The 18,320-nt window shown below is 49.2% G+C and overlaps 1 protein-coding gene across 1 annotated transcript; it reads left to right on the top strand.

The window, feature by feature from the left end:
* The first annotated feature begins 635 nt into the window (after nt 1-635).
* Nucleotides 636-12,683, top strand: LOC120901231 (protein split ends-like). The gene is made up of 4 exons (XM_040308934.1): nt 636-1,157; nt 3,037-4,073; nt 4,152-5,818; nt 6,931-12,683. Exons 2-4 carry the CDS (start codon nt 3,166-3,168, stop codon nt 10,290-10,292), a joined length of 5,937 nt encoding a protein of 1,978 aa, XP_040164868.1. The 5' UTR covers nt 636-1,157; nt 3,037-3,165; the 3' UTR covers nt 10,293-12,683.
* The last annotated feature ends 5,637 nt before the right edge of the window (nt 12,684-18,320 follow it).

Here is an 18,320-nt window from a genome sequence, read left to right as displayed (position 1 = left end):
AATCATCTCCGGAGTCTATTCCGGAATCAGATTCGATCTCAGCATCAAAATCAGCTCCGAAATCGATTCCGAACACGGAATCGAAATTGAGAAGGTCCGATTCCGAGCTCCCACTTCTAATGGGTAAGCCCTACAGACATTTCTGCCTAATTTTCGTCCAATGTATGAATTGTATTCGTGTTTTATGCGGTCAAGGAACGATTTCTTATGTAAAAAAAACTTTAATTGTTTATTTACGATAACAATCAAAACAACACGAGAATAAAATTTAAATAACAAGCTCTTTCCTGCTCACACCACACCAAAGCTGCATAGTGCGAGGCTTCCCCGTACCCGTCATTCGAGCTCGGGTAGCACACTGCTCGAAAGTACACCCTCAACCACCGCACGCGTACACGCGCATCTATTTACCCAACCACGCCATTTTGTGCGGTGGTGTGCGTGCCAGCCAGCCCCCACAATTGTGCTGGCTCTCCCTATCGCTCTTTCATTCACGCAGCCACGCACACTAGCAACCTGTTGCTTTCTTCCGCTCGCCAAAACAGCAGCGGCGCTTTCATGGTGCCATCTCTCTCTCTCTCTCACACACACAGCAGTTTCTGGCGAGAGGGAACCAACCCAACAGCAGCAGCAGCAGGCGAATAGTCTGACGCCGCGCTTTCGGGGTAGTAGTGCGTCGTCGTGTGCCTCATTTCGCGTGAACGCGTTTTTATTCCCATTTTTCCTTTGTTTTTTCTTTTCATTTCGCCTTGATTTTTGCAATCCTTCGTTTCGTTCAACGAGCACGGCCACGCACGGGTTTTATGAGTTTTACAGTGCACGCACGAAATGTACGCTTACTCGCCGTACGCAGAATTGTGATTTGCTCAGCGAAAAAAGAAAACCACCATCGACTGCTTGTGTGACAACGCGCCAGGGGTGTTCCACTCCAACATTCCGACCTGTTTTTGTGTGTGTGTGTGTATTGTGGGTTTTTTTTTTGGAATATTTTTTGCTGGCCCTCCCCGCAGCGGGCAGGCTCTGTCACGCTTGGTGTGGTGTGTGCTGGGCGAACGACGATGATGATGGCGTGGTGCGGCGCTTTGTGATGAAATAATGGAAAAGTACAGCCAATGTGACGCATCGTGCCAGAAGCAGCAGTGTGTTTTCTTTGAAAGGTAACCGAAAGCAAAAAATAATATCCAACGCCTTGTGTGTGACTACGTGTATTCATATATATATTTCCGACATATTTGTTTCCCCATTTGCATTGTGTGGCATCTACTCTACTCCCTGTCCCGCAGTGTGTGCCGTGTGTGCGTGCGTGTATGTGTATGTGTGTGTGCGATAGTCTCTTGCTGGGCCGTTAGCCGCCCCCTTCTGCGGGACTTGCTTCTGTAGGGTTACTGTGCTCTCCGCTCGAAGAGAAAGGCACATAATTGTAGTAGTAGGCTGGCATGGAGAAGAAGAAGAAGAAGAAACAACCGCCCCAAAGCAAGACACAGGGGCCTGCGTTTTTTTTACGATCAGCAGCAGCAGCAGCAGGCTCCGCAAGTGAAGAAAGAAGTGAAAAGCGGCGGATGAAGCAACTTCCACGCGAACGAATGAACGAACGGTAAAGGGGCGAGGGGGGGGGGGTCAGGAGGATGCGCCCATCTGTGCGGTGTGGGGTGAGATGGCGTTGTGCACCAGGAAAAATCTAACAAGGCCAACCACACCGTAAAAGCCATCGGTAACGTGTGTGCATATATGTATGTGTGTGTGTGAGTGAGGGTGAAGAGAAGAAGGGGGAGCGGTATGGTGCATTGTGCGACGCGAAGTTTTACTAAACGAAAGACACCGAAGAAGGAAGAAAGCAAAAGAACGGCCCGAAGAAGTGAAGGCAAAACAGCGTGAAAGGGAAAGAAAGAAGCGAAAGAAAGCCCAGTGTGCGTTTGTGTTAGAGCGAGACGGCGCACTCATCCAGCACGACTGCTGCTTCGCTGTGCGTTGTGTGAACACAGGGGTAGTGGTTGCGGGTTGTGCTTCGCGGAAGAAGAGCTGAAGAAGTGTGCAAAAACACAAAACGGGAACATAAACACACACACAAACACAGCCGTTTAATAGCCGTTCCCGGATCAAAGCAACAGTGTGCGGAGTGTACAGGAGACGGCCACCGTCGCCGGCTCCTACCCTGCCACTACCCCCGCACCAATAAACAACAGGAGAAACAAATGCCCTTTTTCGTGTGTGTGTGACTCCGTGGTCCATGAAACGGGGGAGAAGAGCATCATAAAGAAGAAGCAGAAGCAAAAGAAAGAGGCAAAAGTCAACCCGTTTGTGTAGTGCAGAAAGCTGTTTTCCGAAAACGTAGAGAAGCGCGCCCTGTCTTTTTCGCTCTTTCTCGCTCTCTCTTTTCCTCTCCCGTATGGTTGTGTGATGTGTGTGTGTGTGTGTGTGTGTGTGTGTGTGTGTGTGTGTGTGTGTGTGTGTGTGTGTGTGTGTGTGTGTGTGTGTGTGTGTGTGTGTGTGTGTGTGTGTGTGTGTGTGTGTGTGTGTGTGTTGCGTTGTTCGCCATCATACATTTCCCATCCAAACACAACATCCCTTCCGCCATCTGCATTGAAGCAACAACGAAACGCAGAGGGAAGGCGAGGAGATAAACAAAACCCATCAAACGGATTCCCTTTCCTGTGTGTGCGTGTGTGCGCGTGCGAGTGAGAGAGTGCATGTGTGTGTGTGTACATGACCATACGCAAGCCACACTGCCTGCCGCCGCAGCCGCCGCCGCCGCTGCGTAGGTCTTTCTCCCTGTCTGGTTTTGGTCCGTTTCGCCGCGAAACTCTGACAGGCAGAGAGCAGTGAGGGGGGCAGGCTGTGGAACGGTTTTAATGGCGGCTACACGTTGACATAGGCACACGCGCGCGGCGAGGCAGTATAGTATTGTAATATATATTTGGGAAACAAAACAACCCTGTGGACCGGTTCTGGCGGATACCTTGGGCGGCCCCCCATTAACATATTGACGGGTTAATATTTCCATTTTGTTTTGTATTTTTGTTTTCTTTTTTTTTGTAGAGGAGGAAGCAACCGACAGACGACAGCGTTAGCGTCATCGCGCAACCGTCCATTCCGTCCAGCGGGGTAGCATTGAGTGGTATTAGTATTTACCACACGCGCGCACACACACAGACAGCAGCATCTCCGATGCCAACGCACTCTTACGCCGGCCACCACGGTATGGCGACCTTAAACTACAGAACGCCCTCGGCGGCGCCAGCACCCGCGAACGGTGTTGGGTCGATCCACCAGCAGCACCAACACCACCAGCAGCATCATAACCATCACAGCAGCAGCAGCAGCAGCAACCACTACCACCACCTTCACCGGCCGCAGCAGCATCTTCATCATCATCCTGCTGCGTCCGGTGTGCCGAAAAGCAGCATGCTGTCGATGTACAGCGGACTGACCATGAACATTCCTCCCACCGGTGCCGGGGCGGCGGCAGGTGGTTATCTGCACCAACAGCAGCAGCAGCATCATCATCAACCGCAGCCACCGTCGTATGCGCCTCCATCTGCCCCAACAACAACAACAACAACAACAATGGGGCAACAACCGACGGTCGTCCCGCCAGCGCCAGCAATGGTTGAGGAGGAGGAGGATGATTTTTTGAGCGAAATTACGATCCAGTTTGATGATGAGGTGCAAACACTGTACGTAGGTCCGGTGGAAATTATTGACGGTAAAGGTGGCGGCGGCGGCGGCGGAGCGACTGAACCGACGAAGAAAGCATCGCCACCGCCACCACAGCCGCCCGCAGCAACACCGGCGAGTGGCCGTTCGCGGGAACGCTTGCAGGAGGAGCGAGCGATCGTCACACTCGAACCCGTTGGCGGCAGAACGAAAAGCCAACCATTACCGATGTACCTGCAGCAGCAACAACAGCAGCATCAGCTGCAACAACAGCTGCAGCATCAATTGCAGCAGCAGCAGCAGCAGCAACAGCAGCAGCAACAACAACAACACAAGCAGAATCAACTGTTGCAGAAGCAGAAGCTGAAGCAGAACAAGCTAAAGCAGCAGAAGCAGCAGCTGCGCCAACAGGAGCTCCAGTTGCAGCAGCAGAAACAGAAAGAGCTACAGCTGCAGCAGCAGAAGCAGCAGGAGCTGCAGCGCCAACAGCAACAGAAGCAGCAGGAGCTGCAGCGCCAGCAGGAGCTGCAGCGCCAGCAGGAGCTACAGCGCCAGCAGAAACAGCACGAGCAGCAGCAGCAGCGCCAGAAACAGCAGGAACTGCAACGGCAGCAACAGAAGCAGGAATTGAAACGACAGCAGCAGCAGCAGCAACAGCAGGACGAGCTGCGGCAGCAGCGGTACAATCAGCAGATGATGCTGAAGAAGCAGGCGCTGCAGCAGCAGATCAATCTCCTGAGCGACCAGAACCTGCTACCGAACGGCTTGAAGGCGTTTCACGATATACAGCTTCAGTTGAACGCGCAGCGTCTTCAACAGCAACAGCAGCAGCAGCAGCAAAAGCAGTCCCAGCCACAGTCGAAACCACTGCCGCCACCACCACCACCACCACCACCATCAACACATCAACCACCCGCGTACGTGAACAATCAGCAGCTCATCCAGGAGTTGCATCAGCAGCAGCAGCTGGCACTGCAATTCCAGCAGCTGCGTCATCTTCAGAACAGTATGTTCCCGTCCACGCTGCCGGAATCTCACGCACCGCTGCCAGCGTCCGGGGCGGCGCAACCGGTGCTACCATGGCCCAAGGTGTGCGTAAAACAGGCGCCGATGCTTAACTTTGTACGACACAACGGCTCGCCCAGTGGTGGTAGCAGCAGTAGCAGCAGCAGTACTAGCAGTGGCTACTCGTCCAGTAGTAGGGATGCCGGTGTGGTGGGAAGCACGAAACGACCACCGGCAGCAACCCCGTTGCCGATGGAGCGAAAAGCGCCGCAGAAGCAGCTGGAGGCGGCAGCTTCGCACCCGGTGCCGACGCCGCGCCCTGTCCAGATGACCGAAACGGGACCGCTGGGTGATGTGGCGCCGGCCACGGTACTGCAATCGCTACCGACACCGGTACAAACGGCCACCGTGCGGGCGGCAGTCGAAGCTCCCAAGGCACAACCGCCACGACCGCCGGTTGAAACGATCGAACAGCAACAACCGACCGAGCTACTGCTGACACGACTCAAGCAAGAGCCTTTGTCCGAGGAAGTGGACGAGCAGGTGCAGGAGACGGAGAAAGGGGAGAATATTCCGGTGCCGGAACAGCCGATCGTGACAACACCGTTCGTAGCGCCACCGGTAGCATCATCTCCGCGGCCACCAACACCCACACCGCCAGCCACATCGCCGCCTCCCCTCGTCGACACCAAACCAACCATCATCATCATGCCCGAAGTGAACGTGTTTGAACCTGCTACAGCACCGGCGGCGGTGGCGGCAGTTCCCATCGCTGCGCTGGAAACAAGCGTGCTGTCTGCTGTTGCCGCTGCTGCGTCAATGACAGCGACCGCCACGGACGAGGGTGTGACGGCGGTGAATGACGCAGTTGCTGTTTCACCGGTTGAAGCTGCTGAAGCTGCAGCAAATGGCGTCGACGTAGCGGCGGCGGCTGCTGCCGCCGCTATCGTTGCCCTTGGTGAGCGGGAGCGAAGCAAGGATGATGAAATTCAGCAAGCCATGACGAATGGCGATGATGGTGGAGCTGTTGATGTTGCTGCTGCTGCTGCTGCTGAGGCTGGCACGCAACAGACAACCGTGGAGGAACAGACGACGGAGGAGCAGCGGAAGGAGGCGGTATGTTCACCCGCATTGCCCGTGCATGTGGCTGCGACTGTCGGTACGTATTGGTAACACACGCACACACACACACACTCACGCATGTGTGTGTATGTGGCTGTGTGCTTCACATCATTTGCTTTTGTAGCTGTTACGCGTTTTTGGAATGTGAAATGTGTTAGCGAACATTTAACAGGTTGATAATCGAACGTCGAACGTAAACGGTTAATTTAAAAAATGTTTAAAAATTGCTGAAAATTATTTAAATCCAACGGATTTTTTTTGAATATTTTTAATTGCTTTTTTATTAGCTAAATTAAATATTGTAAAGTAAAACTTTTGCCAAGGTTAACACTACATTCACAAGCATCCCATTGGATGGAAAAGGGCCCACCATATAGAAAGCTAAAGCATTAGCAAAATAATGATTAAATTGCCTAAAAACGTAAAAAATATCTTTTTTAAAATTTTAATCGCTAGCGCGAAACTGCAGCTCTTTCGCGCTAGTATGCCTGTATGTGTATGTGTGTGTGCCGCGCCGCATACTTGTTTCTTTCCGCACCAATACACGCAACATTTACCCGGCGGCCGGTTATGTTTCGTTAGGCGCGGTCCACATGGACGACGACACATTGGTTTGCCTGGTTGCGTATGTATTGCCGCGCGTCATAGCCGCGCCATCCTGCTGCGTTGCGTTGCACGCCACCGCTTCCAGCGGCAAACCAGTTGGCATGTGTCGACGTCAGCACTTGCTTCGATCAGGTGTGCGTGAAAAACAAAATGGAGCTGCCTGGTGGCTCGTACGACCGCTCACTACACCATATGCCCGGTGTTTGGTTCCGTTGGTGCAGTTAGTCTCGTGAGCATGGGTGAATTATTGGTTTAGATTATTTTTAAATTAGCGTATACAGTGTATATTATATAGATAATATTGCACGGCCAAGTGTAACGGTCGGTAACGATTGTAGGGAGAAAAACTTTATCGATCCTCTTGGTGGGAAGTTCATGCGAGTGAAGCACCATGCTGCTCCATCAACTGTTTTGTGATGGTGGAGAAAATCAATTAAACAATTTGTTACTTGCTAACACATTCTAAAGCACATTTCCCTGCGCAAGCTTCATCGCTTCGAAATTCAAAAATATAATACTAATATTTACTATTATTCTTTTTAGCCCCTAAACCTCTAAAACAACTGCAGCTAGCGCAAGCACCGCCTGTTGTGAAACGTGGCCGCGGACGGCCTCCGAAATCATCATATCAGAAATCTCTTCCCTCGACCCCAACGGCAGCTCCTTCGAAACATGTTCAAACGACACTTTCGACGGGACGGAAAAGTGGAAAAACTACACTTGCAAACAACAGCAATGAAGGGATTGCTGCTTCCAATGCGTTGGCAAGCAGCAATAGTAGTGAGCCACCAGGCGTAAAGGAATTAGTAGTCCTACCGCCGGCTGCAAAGGTGAAAGTAGAACATCGAGCACAAACAGCGGCTACTGAAGAAAGCGAATCCGCAAGAACCGAACTCGTAAGCTCCTCCTCCCCCTCTCTACCTATCTCGACCGAGCCCGCTGCAGTGGCTGCAATGTGTGAAAAGGAACCGACAGTAAGCGACAAACCTTCCCAGCCCGATGCTACGAATGGTAGCGACGAACCTGCCGACACGGTGGCGCAATCTGGCGAGCTGAAAAAGACTTCAAAGAAGAAAGGATACATATCAGTGGCGAGCCTTTTCGCGCCCGTAAAGACTGCACGCAAGGAGCAGCAGGCACCACAGCAGACTCCAAAACAGGAACCCCCGGTGGAGGAGAGCAATGATGAGTCGGCAGCAGCACCTGTTGTGGGGAGTGAAACGACTGAATCTGCATCGAACGACCAACACCAACAACTACCAACGAATGTAGCTGAAGTGAGTGCGAGCGTTGCCGAGGACGTAGCTGAAAATAAGACTGAGCAAAGCGTATCATCACCACAACCCGCGGTCGATACGGCACACGATGATATGATGGAAGTGAACGGGCTTAGCAACTTACCGGAAGCGACCAAAGTGCAGCCGGTTGTGCTTCCGGCGGAAGTGCCGAAAGAGAGCGGCCGGGAGGGCAGCGTTGCTAGTGGCGACAGTGGGGAGTCTTGCGCTTCGTCCTCATCCACAGAAGAAGCGGTCGGCGTAGCGATAGAGGTGACGAAACAGTCGACCGCAGGGCCGGTGGGTGTGGACACGCTGAAAGAATCTTCCCCTGCCAGTGACAGCGGTATCGAATCGGTGAACGAATCTGGCACGCCGGCAGCTAGCAGCAGTGTGCCGAAAAGGCCCCGGGGACGCCCAAAGTCCACCGTGAGCTTTGCGGGTGCGTCAGCCAAGGAAGACAAACCGTCCCAGCAGCCGGATCAGGCAAAGCTGCAGCAGCAGCAGCAACAGCCGCTGGTTAAGGAGGAAAAAGAGCTGAAACCACGCCCTGCCCGACGCAAATCCATCCACAATGCTAGCCTCGCCAGCGAGAAGGAAGACGGTGCAGAAGAGGAGGAATCGGCGGTGGTAGCGACGCCGGCTCGAACCGCCGGGAAGCGGGCAGTGCGTACCGCGCGCAAACCGTCCGTCAAAGCGAAGGAAGCGGCCGAATCGGCGGAGGTCGAACAGCAGGCTGCTGCAGAGGCGGTGGCGGTTGCGGTGGCAACGTCGGCAGGTGGCGAGGCCGGAACAAAGTGTAGTAAGTGTGAGCTGTGCTTCAAGACTGAGCTGTGGTACAGGAAGCATCTAATCAACGTTCACGGCATGGAGCCGGAGGAGGTAACACGATTGTTGTTGGCGGAGGGTAGCAGTGAGAGCAAAGGTTCGTCGCCTGCTGTTCCAGAAGTGGCAGCAGCAGCACCAGAACCAGCGATACTTACGAACGGTGGCGATGAGACAACGAAGCAAGTGTCGACCGTCGGTGAAACGGTGGAAGCAGCTGCTGCCGTTGCCGACGAAAGCTTACAAAACGGGCACAGCGACGAAGTGGCGCAAACGACGAACCTTTCACCAGTGGCCGCAGTTCCTTCCAAGCTTGCTCAAACGTCACCGTCGACGGGACGAAAAAGGAAATCAACGCCCTACCATGAAGAGGAGGAACCTTCTGTTCCAACCTCAACCGATGCGTTGGCAGGCAGCAATAACAGTGAGCCCGCACTGCCCGTAAAGGAATTAGTAGTCCTACCGCCGGCTGCCAAGGTGAAAGTGGAACATCGGGCACAAAAAGCGACCACCGAGGAGACCGAATCTCCCCCGACCGAGCTTGCCCCGGGGCAGCAGCTCGCGAAGCGGCGCAAATCGAGCATTACGCCCATCGCCACCGAAGCAACGAAGCAGGAGAAGCCCGACCCGGACGATCCGGACAAGCTGACGCCGTTCGAAAGCGCCAAGGTGACCGTGCTCGAGTCGGAGATGACGGGCGAAACGCACTACACGTGCACGATCTGTGGCGGCCAGTTCACGGGGAAGGCCACGATCAAGGAGCATCTCGACACGGTGCACGCGGCCATCAAGCGCCGGTCGTGCGAGTACTGCGGCCGCACCTTCCTGCAGACGGGCGATCTGACGCGCCACGTGCGCATCCACACGGGCCAGCGGCCGTTCAAGTGTCCGGTGGTGGAGTGCAGCTTCGCCTTCATCTCGTCCGGCGATCTGCACAAGCACGTGCGGCGCCACAACCAGCAGCCGATGCCGAAGCCGCACGTGTGCGACCAGTGCGGCAAAGACTTTGAGCGCTCGTACGATCTGAAGCGGCACAAGACGATGCACGCGAAGAGCGAACCCGACTTCAAGGGCATTACGTGCGGGGTGTGCGGGAAGGTGTTTGCCCGGCGCGACCAGTTCCGGGCGCACACGTACCGGCACATCGGCTATCGGCCGTACCAGTGCGAGATCTGTGGCAAATCGTTTACCGATCCGAGCAACTACTCCAAGCACGCCCGGCTGCACGAGATGGACGGGGTGGAGGTGGTGTGCAACTTCTGCAACCGGCCGTTCAAGAACAAGAGCGCCATCTCGAAGCACATCTTTCACTGTCAGCAGAAGATGGCCGGTGCTGCGACGAACAACAAGGGCGAAAAACGGGACGGTGCTTCGAAAAAGGGAGCCAGCAAGGAGGGAGGAGGCAAGAAAAGTCGCCGCGTTGGTGTGGCGATCGGGTACAGCAAGGATGGTGGTGCTAGTGGTGGGGGGATGATGGTTAAACCGAAGCAGGAAAAGGCGGCCGACGAGTCCGAGCAGCCGGTGGTGGCGATGGAAACGTCGCACGGAGGCGCAGCTATGAACGGTGCACGCACAAAGCAGGCGGCGAAGAAGAAGCACAAGCGGCGACGTATGCGAACGCCTTCCTCAACCGAGGAGGAGGACGATGAGGGCGAGGAGGAGGAGATGGATGATGACGACGACGACAGTGGGGACGATTTTCGACCCGACACATCCGAGCTGACCAGCTTGGGCGTGACGGTGAAGCGGGAACGGCGCAGCAGAAAGAGTGGTGGCGTTGCAGTAGCGGCTGCCACGGAGGCGTAAGGCAGGAGGAGGAGAAGAGAACAAGGTGTTTATAAACTCCACGTGTGCGCGATGCTTAAGGTTTTAGTAGGAGGAGGAGGATGGGAGGAGTGTTCAGTACTTCCAGTTGCTGTTTTTTTTCAACGCTCAACTCACAGTAGGCGACGAGGAACATTCGGGATAATCGTGTGTACATGGTCCAACCAGCTTGTTTGGGGCTGGAAAGTTTATGATAAGCAATAATGGCATACATACCGTGTGTATGTGTGTGATAGAGATATTATATACATACAGAGAGAGAGACAGAGAAATGGTGGCCTGCATTTTCGCTGCATTAGTAGAGGTAGCGTGCCAAACGGTGGTACTGTGAGAGGTCTTCGTATATTCGATTTAATTGAAATACTATACTGCAAGGGAACTGTGAAAGTGGAAAACAATTAGAATTGAGAAGAGAAAGTAAGAGATAGAGATAGAGAGAGTCCTATACCTTTTTGTGTGGGACTATATTTTACACTTACACCTACTTAAAAGTGGTCTTAGCCTGGTAGGATAGGAGAACCTAGAGGGACCTCCCACAGATTTGTGGAGAATCTTGAATTATCATCGTCATTATCAAGCAAAGTTAAAACAAGCAGAAAACAGAGAGAGAGAAAGGGTTCGTCGCTTACACTCTTTCCATTTTTAAATGCGACTGTATTTTTAATGCGTTTACAATGGAGGGGTGTTTTCTTAAACACTAAACCGTGCAGCTAAAGCGCGCGCTCGCTCTCTCGCTTTCGACAAGGACAATGGCATACGAAGCAAAATTAAAGCTACTAGTTCCCAGTCGGGCGGAAGAAAGGTTCCACGTTTCGATGATGCAAGCGCCAATATCAATCTCTCCATAGTGTTGCAACTTTATTCGAACGATTCTCTTAACTTATTCTACCCACAGCAGCAACAACAACAACACAAATGGCAAACAGATTCGCCTCTCCACCAAGCAAGCTCCCCGTTTTGCGTTAATGTACTATTTTCTCTAAGCGCTTTTAGTTTGTAAGGTATGCAGCAGCATTATGAGTAGTTTTTTTTCTTCATTTAATTTCTTTTTTGTACGTACGCCCTAGAATTTGATAAGTTAATTTGTAACATATACATATACTTGCCCGCGAGACCGCCGCAGCACACCTGTTTTGTCCCCTGTCACACTGTTCCAACCAGTGTCTTATTTTTCTCTCTCTGGCTCGCATTTCGTGTTTCGCATTTAGTTTAAAATGAAAATCCCAGAACAAACACACACACATGTACAGGAGAAAGGAGTAGTGAAGCAAGCACAAAAGCGAATTGTTTGCCGAAAGCAGTTTTTTGCTCTAGTGATAAGCATGAAAAGACAACAAAACGAACACGGTTTTTTTTAAAACATTCCGGACAGTTTTTTTTAGGTAACACAGACACAGCATTTCTTCTTGAATTCTTGAACTCTTTGTGGGTGGTTTTTGTTGTTCATTTTGGGATAAATATCGCCACTTTGAAAAGATCAAGCGACGAGCGCCGCGTGTGTCCATAAGAGTATTCCATTTTGCATTTTCCCTTTTCATTGATCTATTGAAACTGAAAAAGGCAGCAGAAGCAGCAATGATAAGCAAACAAAAAACACTAATCAAAGGCTTTTGTGTGTGTTGTGGCGGAACACATTTTCTTTTCGATGGTGTTGTGGTTGTCGTAACGGGCCAGAAATACATTTCCATATGCGGTTTTGCCTATGCTTGGTGTAACAAAGAGCCCCAGGTGTAAGATAAATGGCGAAAAGCGATAACAATGATAGTGTGTGTGTATTCCTTTTGTTTTGCGTTAGCACAGTAACAACAACAACAAAAAAGACAGATATTATTTGATTTATATATTGCTGACAATATTATAATACATATATTATTATTATTCCAAACTTTTTTTTCCCTTCCTCCCTAATATTTTTTTTTGGCTTAGTGTGTGAACTCTTGAACCGAAGAATAGGGAAGGAAGGAAGGAAGAAAGAGAGAGAAAGAGAGAAAAACGCCTACAATGATAGCATTCCCGAAATATACAAGTAAGCAAATACACAAAACATTTTGGAACAAAACAAACGGAAGGGGAAAGAAAACATAATCAAACGTGTAAGATTTTTGGAGCGGTATTTTGTGTGGAAAGATATGATCCTAAACAATCCCCCAAACAGAGTGTGATTAAAGTATTTTGAGAGAGGGAACTTTAAAATTAAACGATTTTGCCACTCGCGTGGACTATTTTGGAGTTGAGACGGGAAAGGGTGAAAGAAAGTTATTTGTAAAAAAAGGGAAAGAAACACAGGCAACGAAGGAAAAAGACACACATTTTTTGTATTTAAAAGGAACGCCGACGAAAAACCACAAATAAAATGTAGCCAACGGTCACTAATATATGGGGTCTGTTAATTGAAATAAGCGAAATGATTCAAACTATAATGCGGCACTGTTCGGTGGGTTTTTTACGATGTTTTATTTGCGATCAACTTTCTGCATGTGCTCTGTTCTCGATCTCCTAGCGAACACACACTCACACAACTCTTCGGCTTGTGGTTTGACAGTTCAAAAACGCGGTAATCTGTCAGAGCGCAGGTTGCGTCACTCGGTGGCTGTCAGCGGCCATGATACCAAGCATTCTTAACATAGCCGGCCCCCGTGGAAATTGAAATTTCCACCACTTATTCCGTGTTGGAATGGATGGGCAAAACGCAGATCTTCGTAATTGCTCGTTTGTATTCGCCGTCCTTTGTCTTCACCGTGACCACGCGGATGTTGCCGTCGTCTCCTCGGTAGATTTGAGTTACTCGTCCATAACTCCATTTCAACGGTGGCAAGTTGTCTTCCTTCATCAACACAAGAGTTCCGATATGAATGTTGTCCCGTTGTTTCGTCCACTTCGTGCGGGGCTGCAAGCCAGACAGGTAGTCTGTACTCCATCGGTTCCAAATGCGTCTCACGAATTCCTGATTCTGTTGATATCTATCCAGGCGATTAGATGGCACTTCCTCGTATGAAGGTTCAGGAACAGCAACCAGAGGACGATGGATCAGGAAATGTCCTGGAGTAAGCACCTCCAAATCCTCGGGTTCAGTGCTGATGGGGGTCAAAGGACGCGAATTCAAGCAGCTTTCCACCTGGGCGATGATCGTCTCTAAGTCGTCTCGACGCAGGATCGAAGTTCCAATAGTAGCTCTAAAATGATGCTTAAAAGACTTGACGGCGGCCTCCCAGATTCCACCAAAGTGGGGAGACCTAGGAGGGATAAAACGAAACTCTATACCTTCTGGACCGCAATACGACGAAATTGATTGTTGAAATTGTTGTTGCTGCAGTTGTTGATGAAACACTTTCAATTTTCGTTCCGCTCCACGAAAATTTTTAGCGTTATCACACTGAAGAAGAGATGGTTTTCCCCGACGAGCGACAAATCGTTTCAGTGTTGATATGAACGCATCCGACGACAAATCAGCTACCAATTCTAGATGGATAGCCTTCGTGGCCAGGCACACAAATACTGCAACGTAGCACTTCACCGGAGCAGATTTCCTGGACGCCGAACGATAAAACAGCGGTCCACAGAAATCGACACCAGTGTTCAGGAACGGAAAAGTTGGAGTAACTCGTTCTGCGGGTAAATCTCCCATTATCTGTTCCATTGTCGATGGTTTACAACGGAAGCACTGGATACACTCGTGTACTACTTGCCGAGCAAGGTTTCGAACGCGTAAAGGCCAGTATTTCTCTCGAACAGAAGCAATCAACAGTTGTTGTCCAGCATGTAAGGTTTTAAGATGATAGAAATCCATGACAAGACGTGTCAATGGATGTTTGTAGGGCAGTATCATTGGGTGTTTCCGATCGTAAGCAACAGGAGCATTTCGAAGACGTCCCCCAATGCGTAGTACACCGTTAACAAGCATTGGTGTCAATGATCTTAAAGATGACGATGTTTTGACTTCTCCAGCAGTTTCGAGAGACCGAATATCATCAGCAAAAGATTCGTTCTGTGCAATGCGTACCAAATTCTCTCTTGCTGCATGTAGTTCAGATGTTTGAAGGTAGCCTTGACGACGATTGTTTCTATTAACAGGTTTACAGTTGTAGCTAAACCGTTGCATATATGCCATCAGTCTAACGAGTCCGGAGAATGTCGATTTTAAGCTAAATATTGGATGATGAATATTAGACTGTTTGTTAATGATCAGAACAGTCTTCCGTTCTTCAAACTCAGAGGGTGGGCAATCGAGTATTGGATGATGTAGCTTCCAAGTATTGGATGGTTGGCTTAACCACTCTGGTCCATGCCACCATAGGCATGATTCTTGCAATTGACTCGGCATCATTCCTCTAGAGATGATATCAGCTGGATTTTGATCCCCAGGAACATGATTCCAATGTCTAGGTTCCGTCAGATGCTGGATTTCAGACACCCGATTAGCAACAAATGGCTTCCAGCGTGACGGGCTACTGTTTATCCAGTGAAGCACGATGGTCGAATCCACCCAGTAGAAACACGAATACTCGTGTTTAAGACTATCTTTAACCTTTTGCCAGAGATGGCATAACAATAAAGCTGCAGATAATTCCAGCCGAGGTAAAGTGACGTTCTTCTGTCGTTTGCTATTTGCGAGTGGAGCAACTCTGGATTTAGAGCACAAAAGGTTAACAGAAACTTTTCCATCCTCAGAGACCGATTTCATATATAAACAGGCTCCATAAGCCTTCATAGACGCATCACTAAACCCATGGATTTCGATGCGATGGGTACTTCCTACCACTCTACGTGGGATACGCATGTCTTTCACAATTGAGAGCTGTTGGCGAAACTGATTCCATTGTTTATGCAATTCTTTTTCTAGCGGCTCATCCCATGCCTTTTGTAGTGCCCAAAGATTTTGCATAAAGCATTTGGCTATCATTATTGTTGGACCTATGAGTCCCAATGGATCGTATAGACGCGATGCATCTGATAAGGCTATCCGCTTTGTTATTTGTTCATCTTCTGTCCAAATCGGTACGCAGAATCCCAACTCATCGGTCGCTGGGATCCATTTAAGACCCAATGTCTTAATGGAACTATTTATGTCAAGGCTGCACAATCCAGAAGTATCGCGTTGGTCTACGGGAATACTTTGCAGAATTTGGGAAGAGTTAGACGCCCATTTTCTCAAAGTAAAACCAGCACTCGACAACAAGTCAGTTAGTTGATGGCATAATTCTTCTCCTTCTGTTTGAGTTTCTACTCCGGTAAGCAAGTCGTCCATATAAAATTCATTTGCCAGTACTCTAGAGGCTTCCGGATGAGTAGAAGTTCCATGAACGGAAAGCATTTGCAAACATTTGGTTGCTAAGTAAGGAGCAGATGCAGTGCCATACGTAATTGTTTTTAGCTCATATATTCGAAGCTTATTTTCGGGACAATTCTGCCAAAGGATTCTTTGTAACGAGCGATCCTCTTTTTTAATCCATACTTGTCGGTACATCTTTTCGATGTCCGCTACGATTGCAAATTTGGGCAGACGAAAACGAATCATAATTGCGACCAAATCATCCTGAACAACTGGACCCACCATTAACGCATCATTCAACGAGAGGCCGGAGTCGGTAGCACAAGACGCATCGAACACGACTCTAAGCTTTGTAGTTAAACTGTCAGGGCGTAAAATACAGTGATGCGGTAAGTAATAAATGGGTGTGTCAATGTTCGTATGTTGTTCCGTGATTTCTTCCATATGTCCCAATTGAACATATTCCTCCAAAAAGGCTATATAAGCAGCCTTAAGGTCTTTGTTTGATGCAAGACGACGATTTAGCGAGTTCAATCTACGTTTGGCGATTTCAAACGAGTTTCCGAGTTGTGGAACGATATCCTTTTTCGTAGGAAGCGTTACAATAAACCTTCCTTGATCATCACGCGTGGTTGTTTCAGAGAAAACCTTCTCACATGATGTTTCTTCAATAGACATGGTGCTATTTGTATTACAAGATTCGATTTCCCAAAATTTAGTTAGTTGATTTTCTAGGTCTTGATTAGTACATACCAGATTTACTATAGAGGATGTAGGACGACGTTCGAGCTCAACCCTGCCAGAAACGATCCAGCCTAACTCGGTGTTCTGTAGCATTACTTTCTCGGGTACCAGTTTAAGAATACCTTCTAGCATCAGCTCATCATAGCTCTCTCTGCCGATCAATAAATCGATGGATGATGGTTCATAGAATTTGGGATCTGCTAGAGTACAAGTGTTGGGAATGCAGTAACGTGTTTTGTTCACTTTCTCTGCAGGTAAATTCCAAGTAATGTAACGCATTACATGAAATTTCCAATTTGCCTTGAAGCTAGTGCAATGAGATTTTATGGTAAGCTGTGTCGAGTGCGATGATACATGCTTGCTTTGTCCAACTCCGCCAATTGGATGGTTCTCTCTTTTTAATGACCTGCAATCGCTGACACAAACGCTCAGTTACAAGATTAATCTGCGATCCTCCATCTAAAAGAGCTCGTGCCCAATGCAACGATCCGTCTGGTAACTCTATTTTCACCAAAGCTGTGGGTAATAGGATAGTAGATGGTGTTTCTATCGAATTTGTCAGCAAAGCATTGCCACAGTATGTGACCACGTTCTGATCCGCAGGTGGATCCGGTTGCGTCACTATCTCCCGGTCATTAGGAGATGCTTCAGCTGAATTACTGGTTTGTACTGGTTTGTGCAACATAGTGTGATGTTTTTTGTTGCAAACTCGGCATACACTAGATGTACAGTTCTTCATAATATGCCCAGGCAACAAACAGTTGATACAAAGCTTCTTTTCTTTGACCTTGTCATAGCGCTCTTGTACTGTCCAGCCACTAAACATGTCACACTTAAAGGGCGAATGTGAACCTTTTTTACAAAACGAGCATATCTCCATAGAAGAATTTACCACGTGCACCTCACTTTTCGATCGCTGCTTCCACGACGATGTATATTGTTCTTTCTTTTGGCCTGGAGACAGCATTGCCTGCAACACTAACGCATGACTCTTCAAGAACGTTAGAAGTTCATAGTATTCTGGAACGTCAGTACTGCGATGGTGAGCCTCCCAATGCATTTGAGTAGCCGAATCAAGCCGAGAATGTAGCATATGCGCCAGAAGCACACTCCAACCCTCTGTTGCCACACCAAGCTGCTTCGTTATGTTGACGCTTCTCTCGAAACTATCTAAAATGTGAATGAGCGACTCGTACGAATCCTTCTTCATTACCGGTATCAAAAACAAAGCATCAATATGTCGCTTCACCGCTAGCTTTTTGTTTTCATAACGAGCCTTAAGAAGCTCCCATGCCACTATGTAATTAGCCGAAGTAATCTCAATGTCCGCAATTAGCTTGTTTGCTTCCTTTGTCAATGCTCCCTTCAAATACCGCAATTTGTCCACATCTGACAGGCTTGCATTAGCATCAATCAGGCTACTAAAAGAATCGCGAAAAGGCAGCCAAGCTTCGAGAGAGCCATCAAACGTTGGCAGCCGTAATTCGGGAAGCTTTACACGAGATTGCGAAACATTTGTAGTGATCGACATACCACGTTCAATCCGTAGCAATAAGTTGAAGTGACGTTTTTCGAATCGTGCATATTCCTCCTCACCGTCCTCAAAATTCTCCATATCGGCCGTTTCCAAGACGGTTTGATGCCATTTTTCATACTCCGACGCCAGTGAGGTAAGCCGATTTGCACATCCCTTCAGAAACGTCGTGTCACCCAACGATGTACCACTCAATGCTTCTTCGATTCGCTGTAATTTGTTAAGAAAATGCTTGCGTATACATTGGTTTTTATCAATAGGCCGATGCACTTCCTTTGCTTCATCCAAACCCGCAGGGATTTCCGATGACGGTCCAGCTTCTTCCATGTCAATGGGTGCAATTTTCCATTCCTCGGATTCCGCTGGCGTTTTGTGCACATCACTTCTCCTGACCGACATTTTGTTGAGCTATTTGCGCCGACAATACTTTTTAAGATGCTGCTCTTCAAAATGGCTGCGAAGC

The sequence above is a fragment of the Anopheles arabiensis genome, chromosome 3 (genome assembly GCF_016920715.1).
Source record: "Anopheles arabiensis isolate DONGOLA chromosome 3, AaraD3, whole genome shotgun sequence".
Lineage (NCBI taxonomy): Eukaryota > Metazoa > Arthropoda > Insecta > Diptera > Culicidae > Anopheles > Anopheles arabiensis.
Note: the sequence above shows the minus strand (reverse complement) of the source record. Positions and strands in the feature narration are given on the sequence as shown.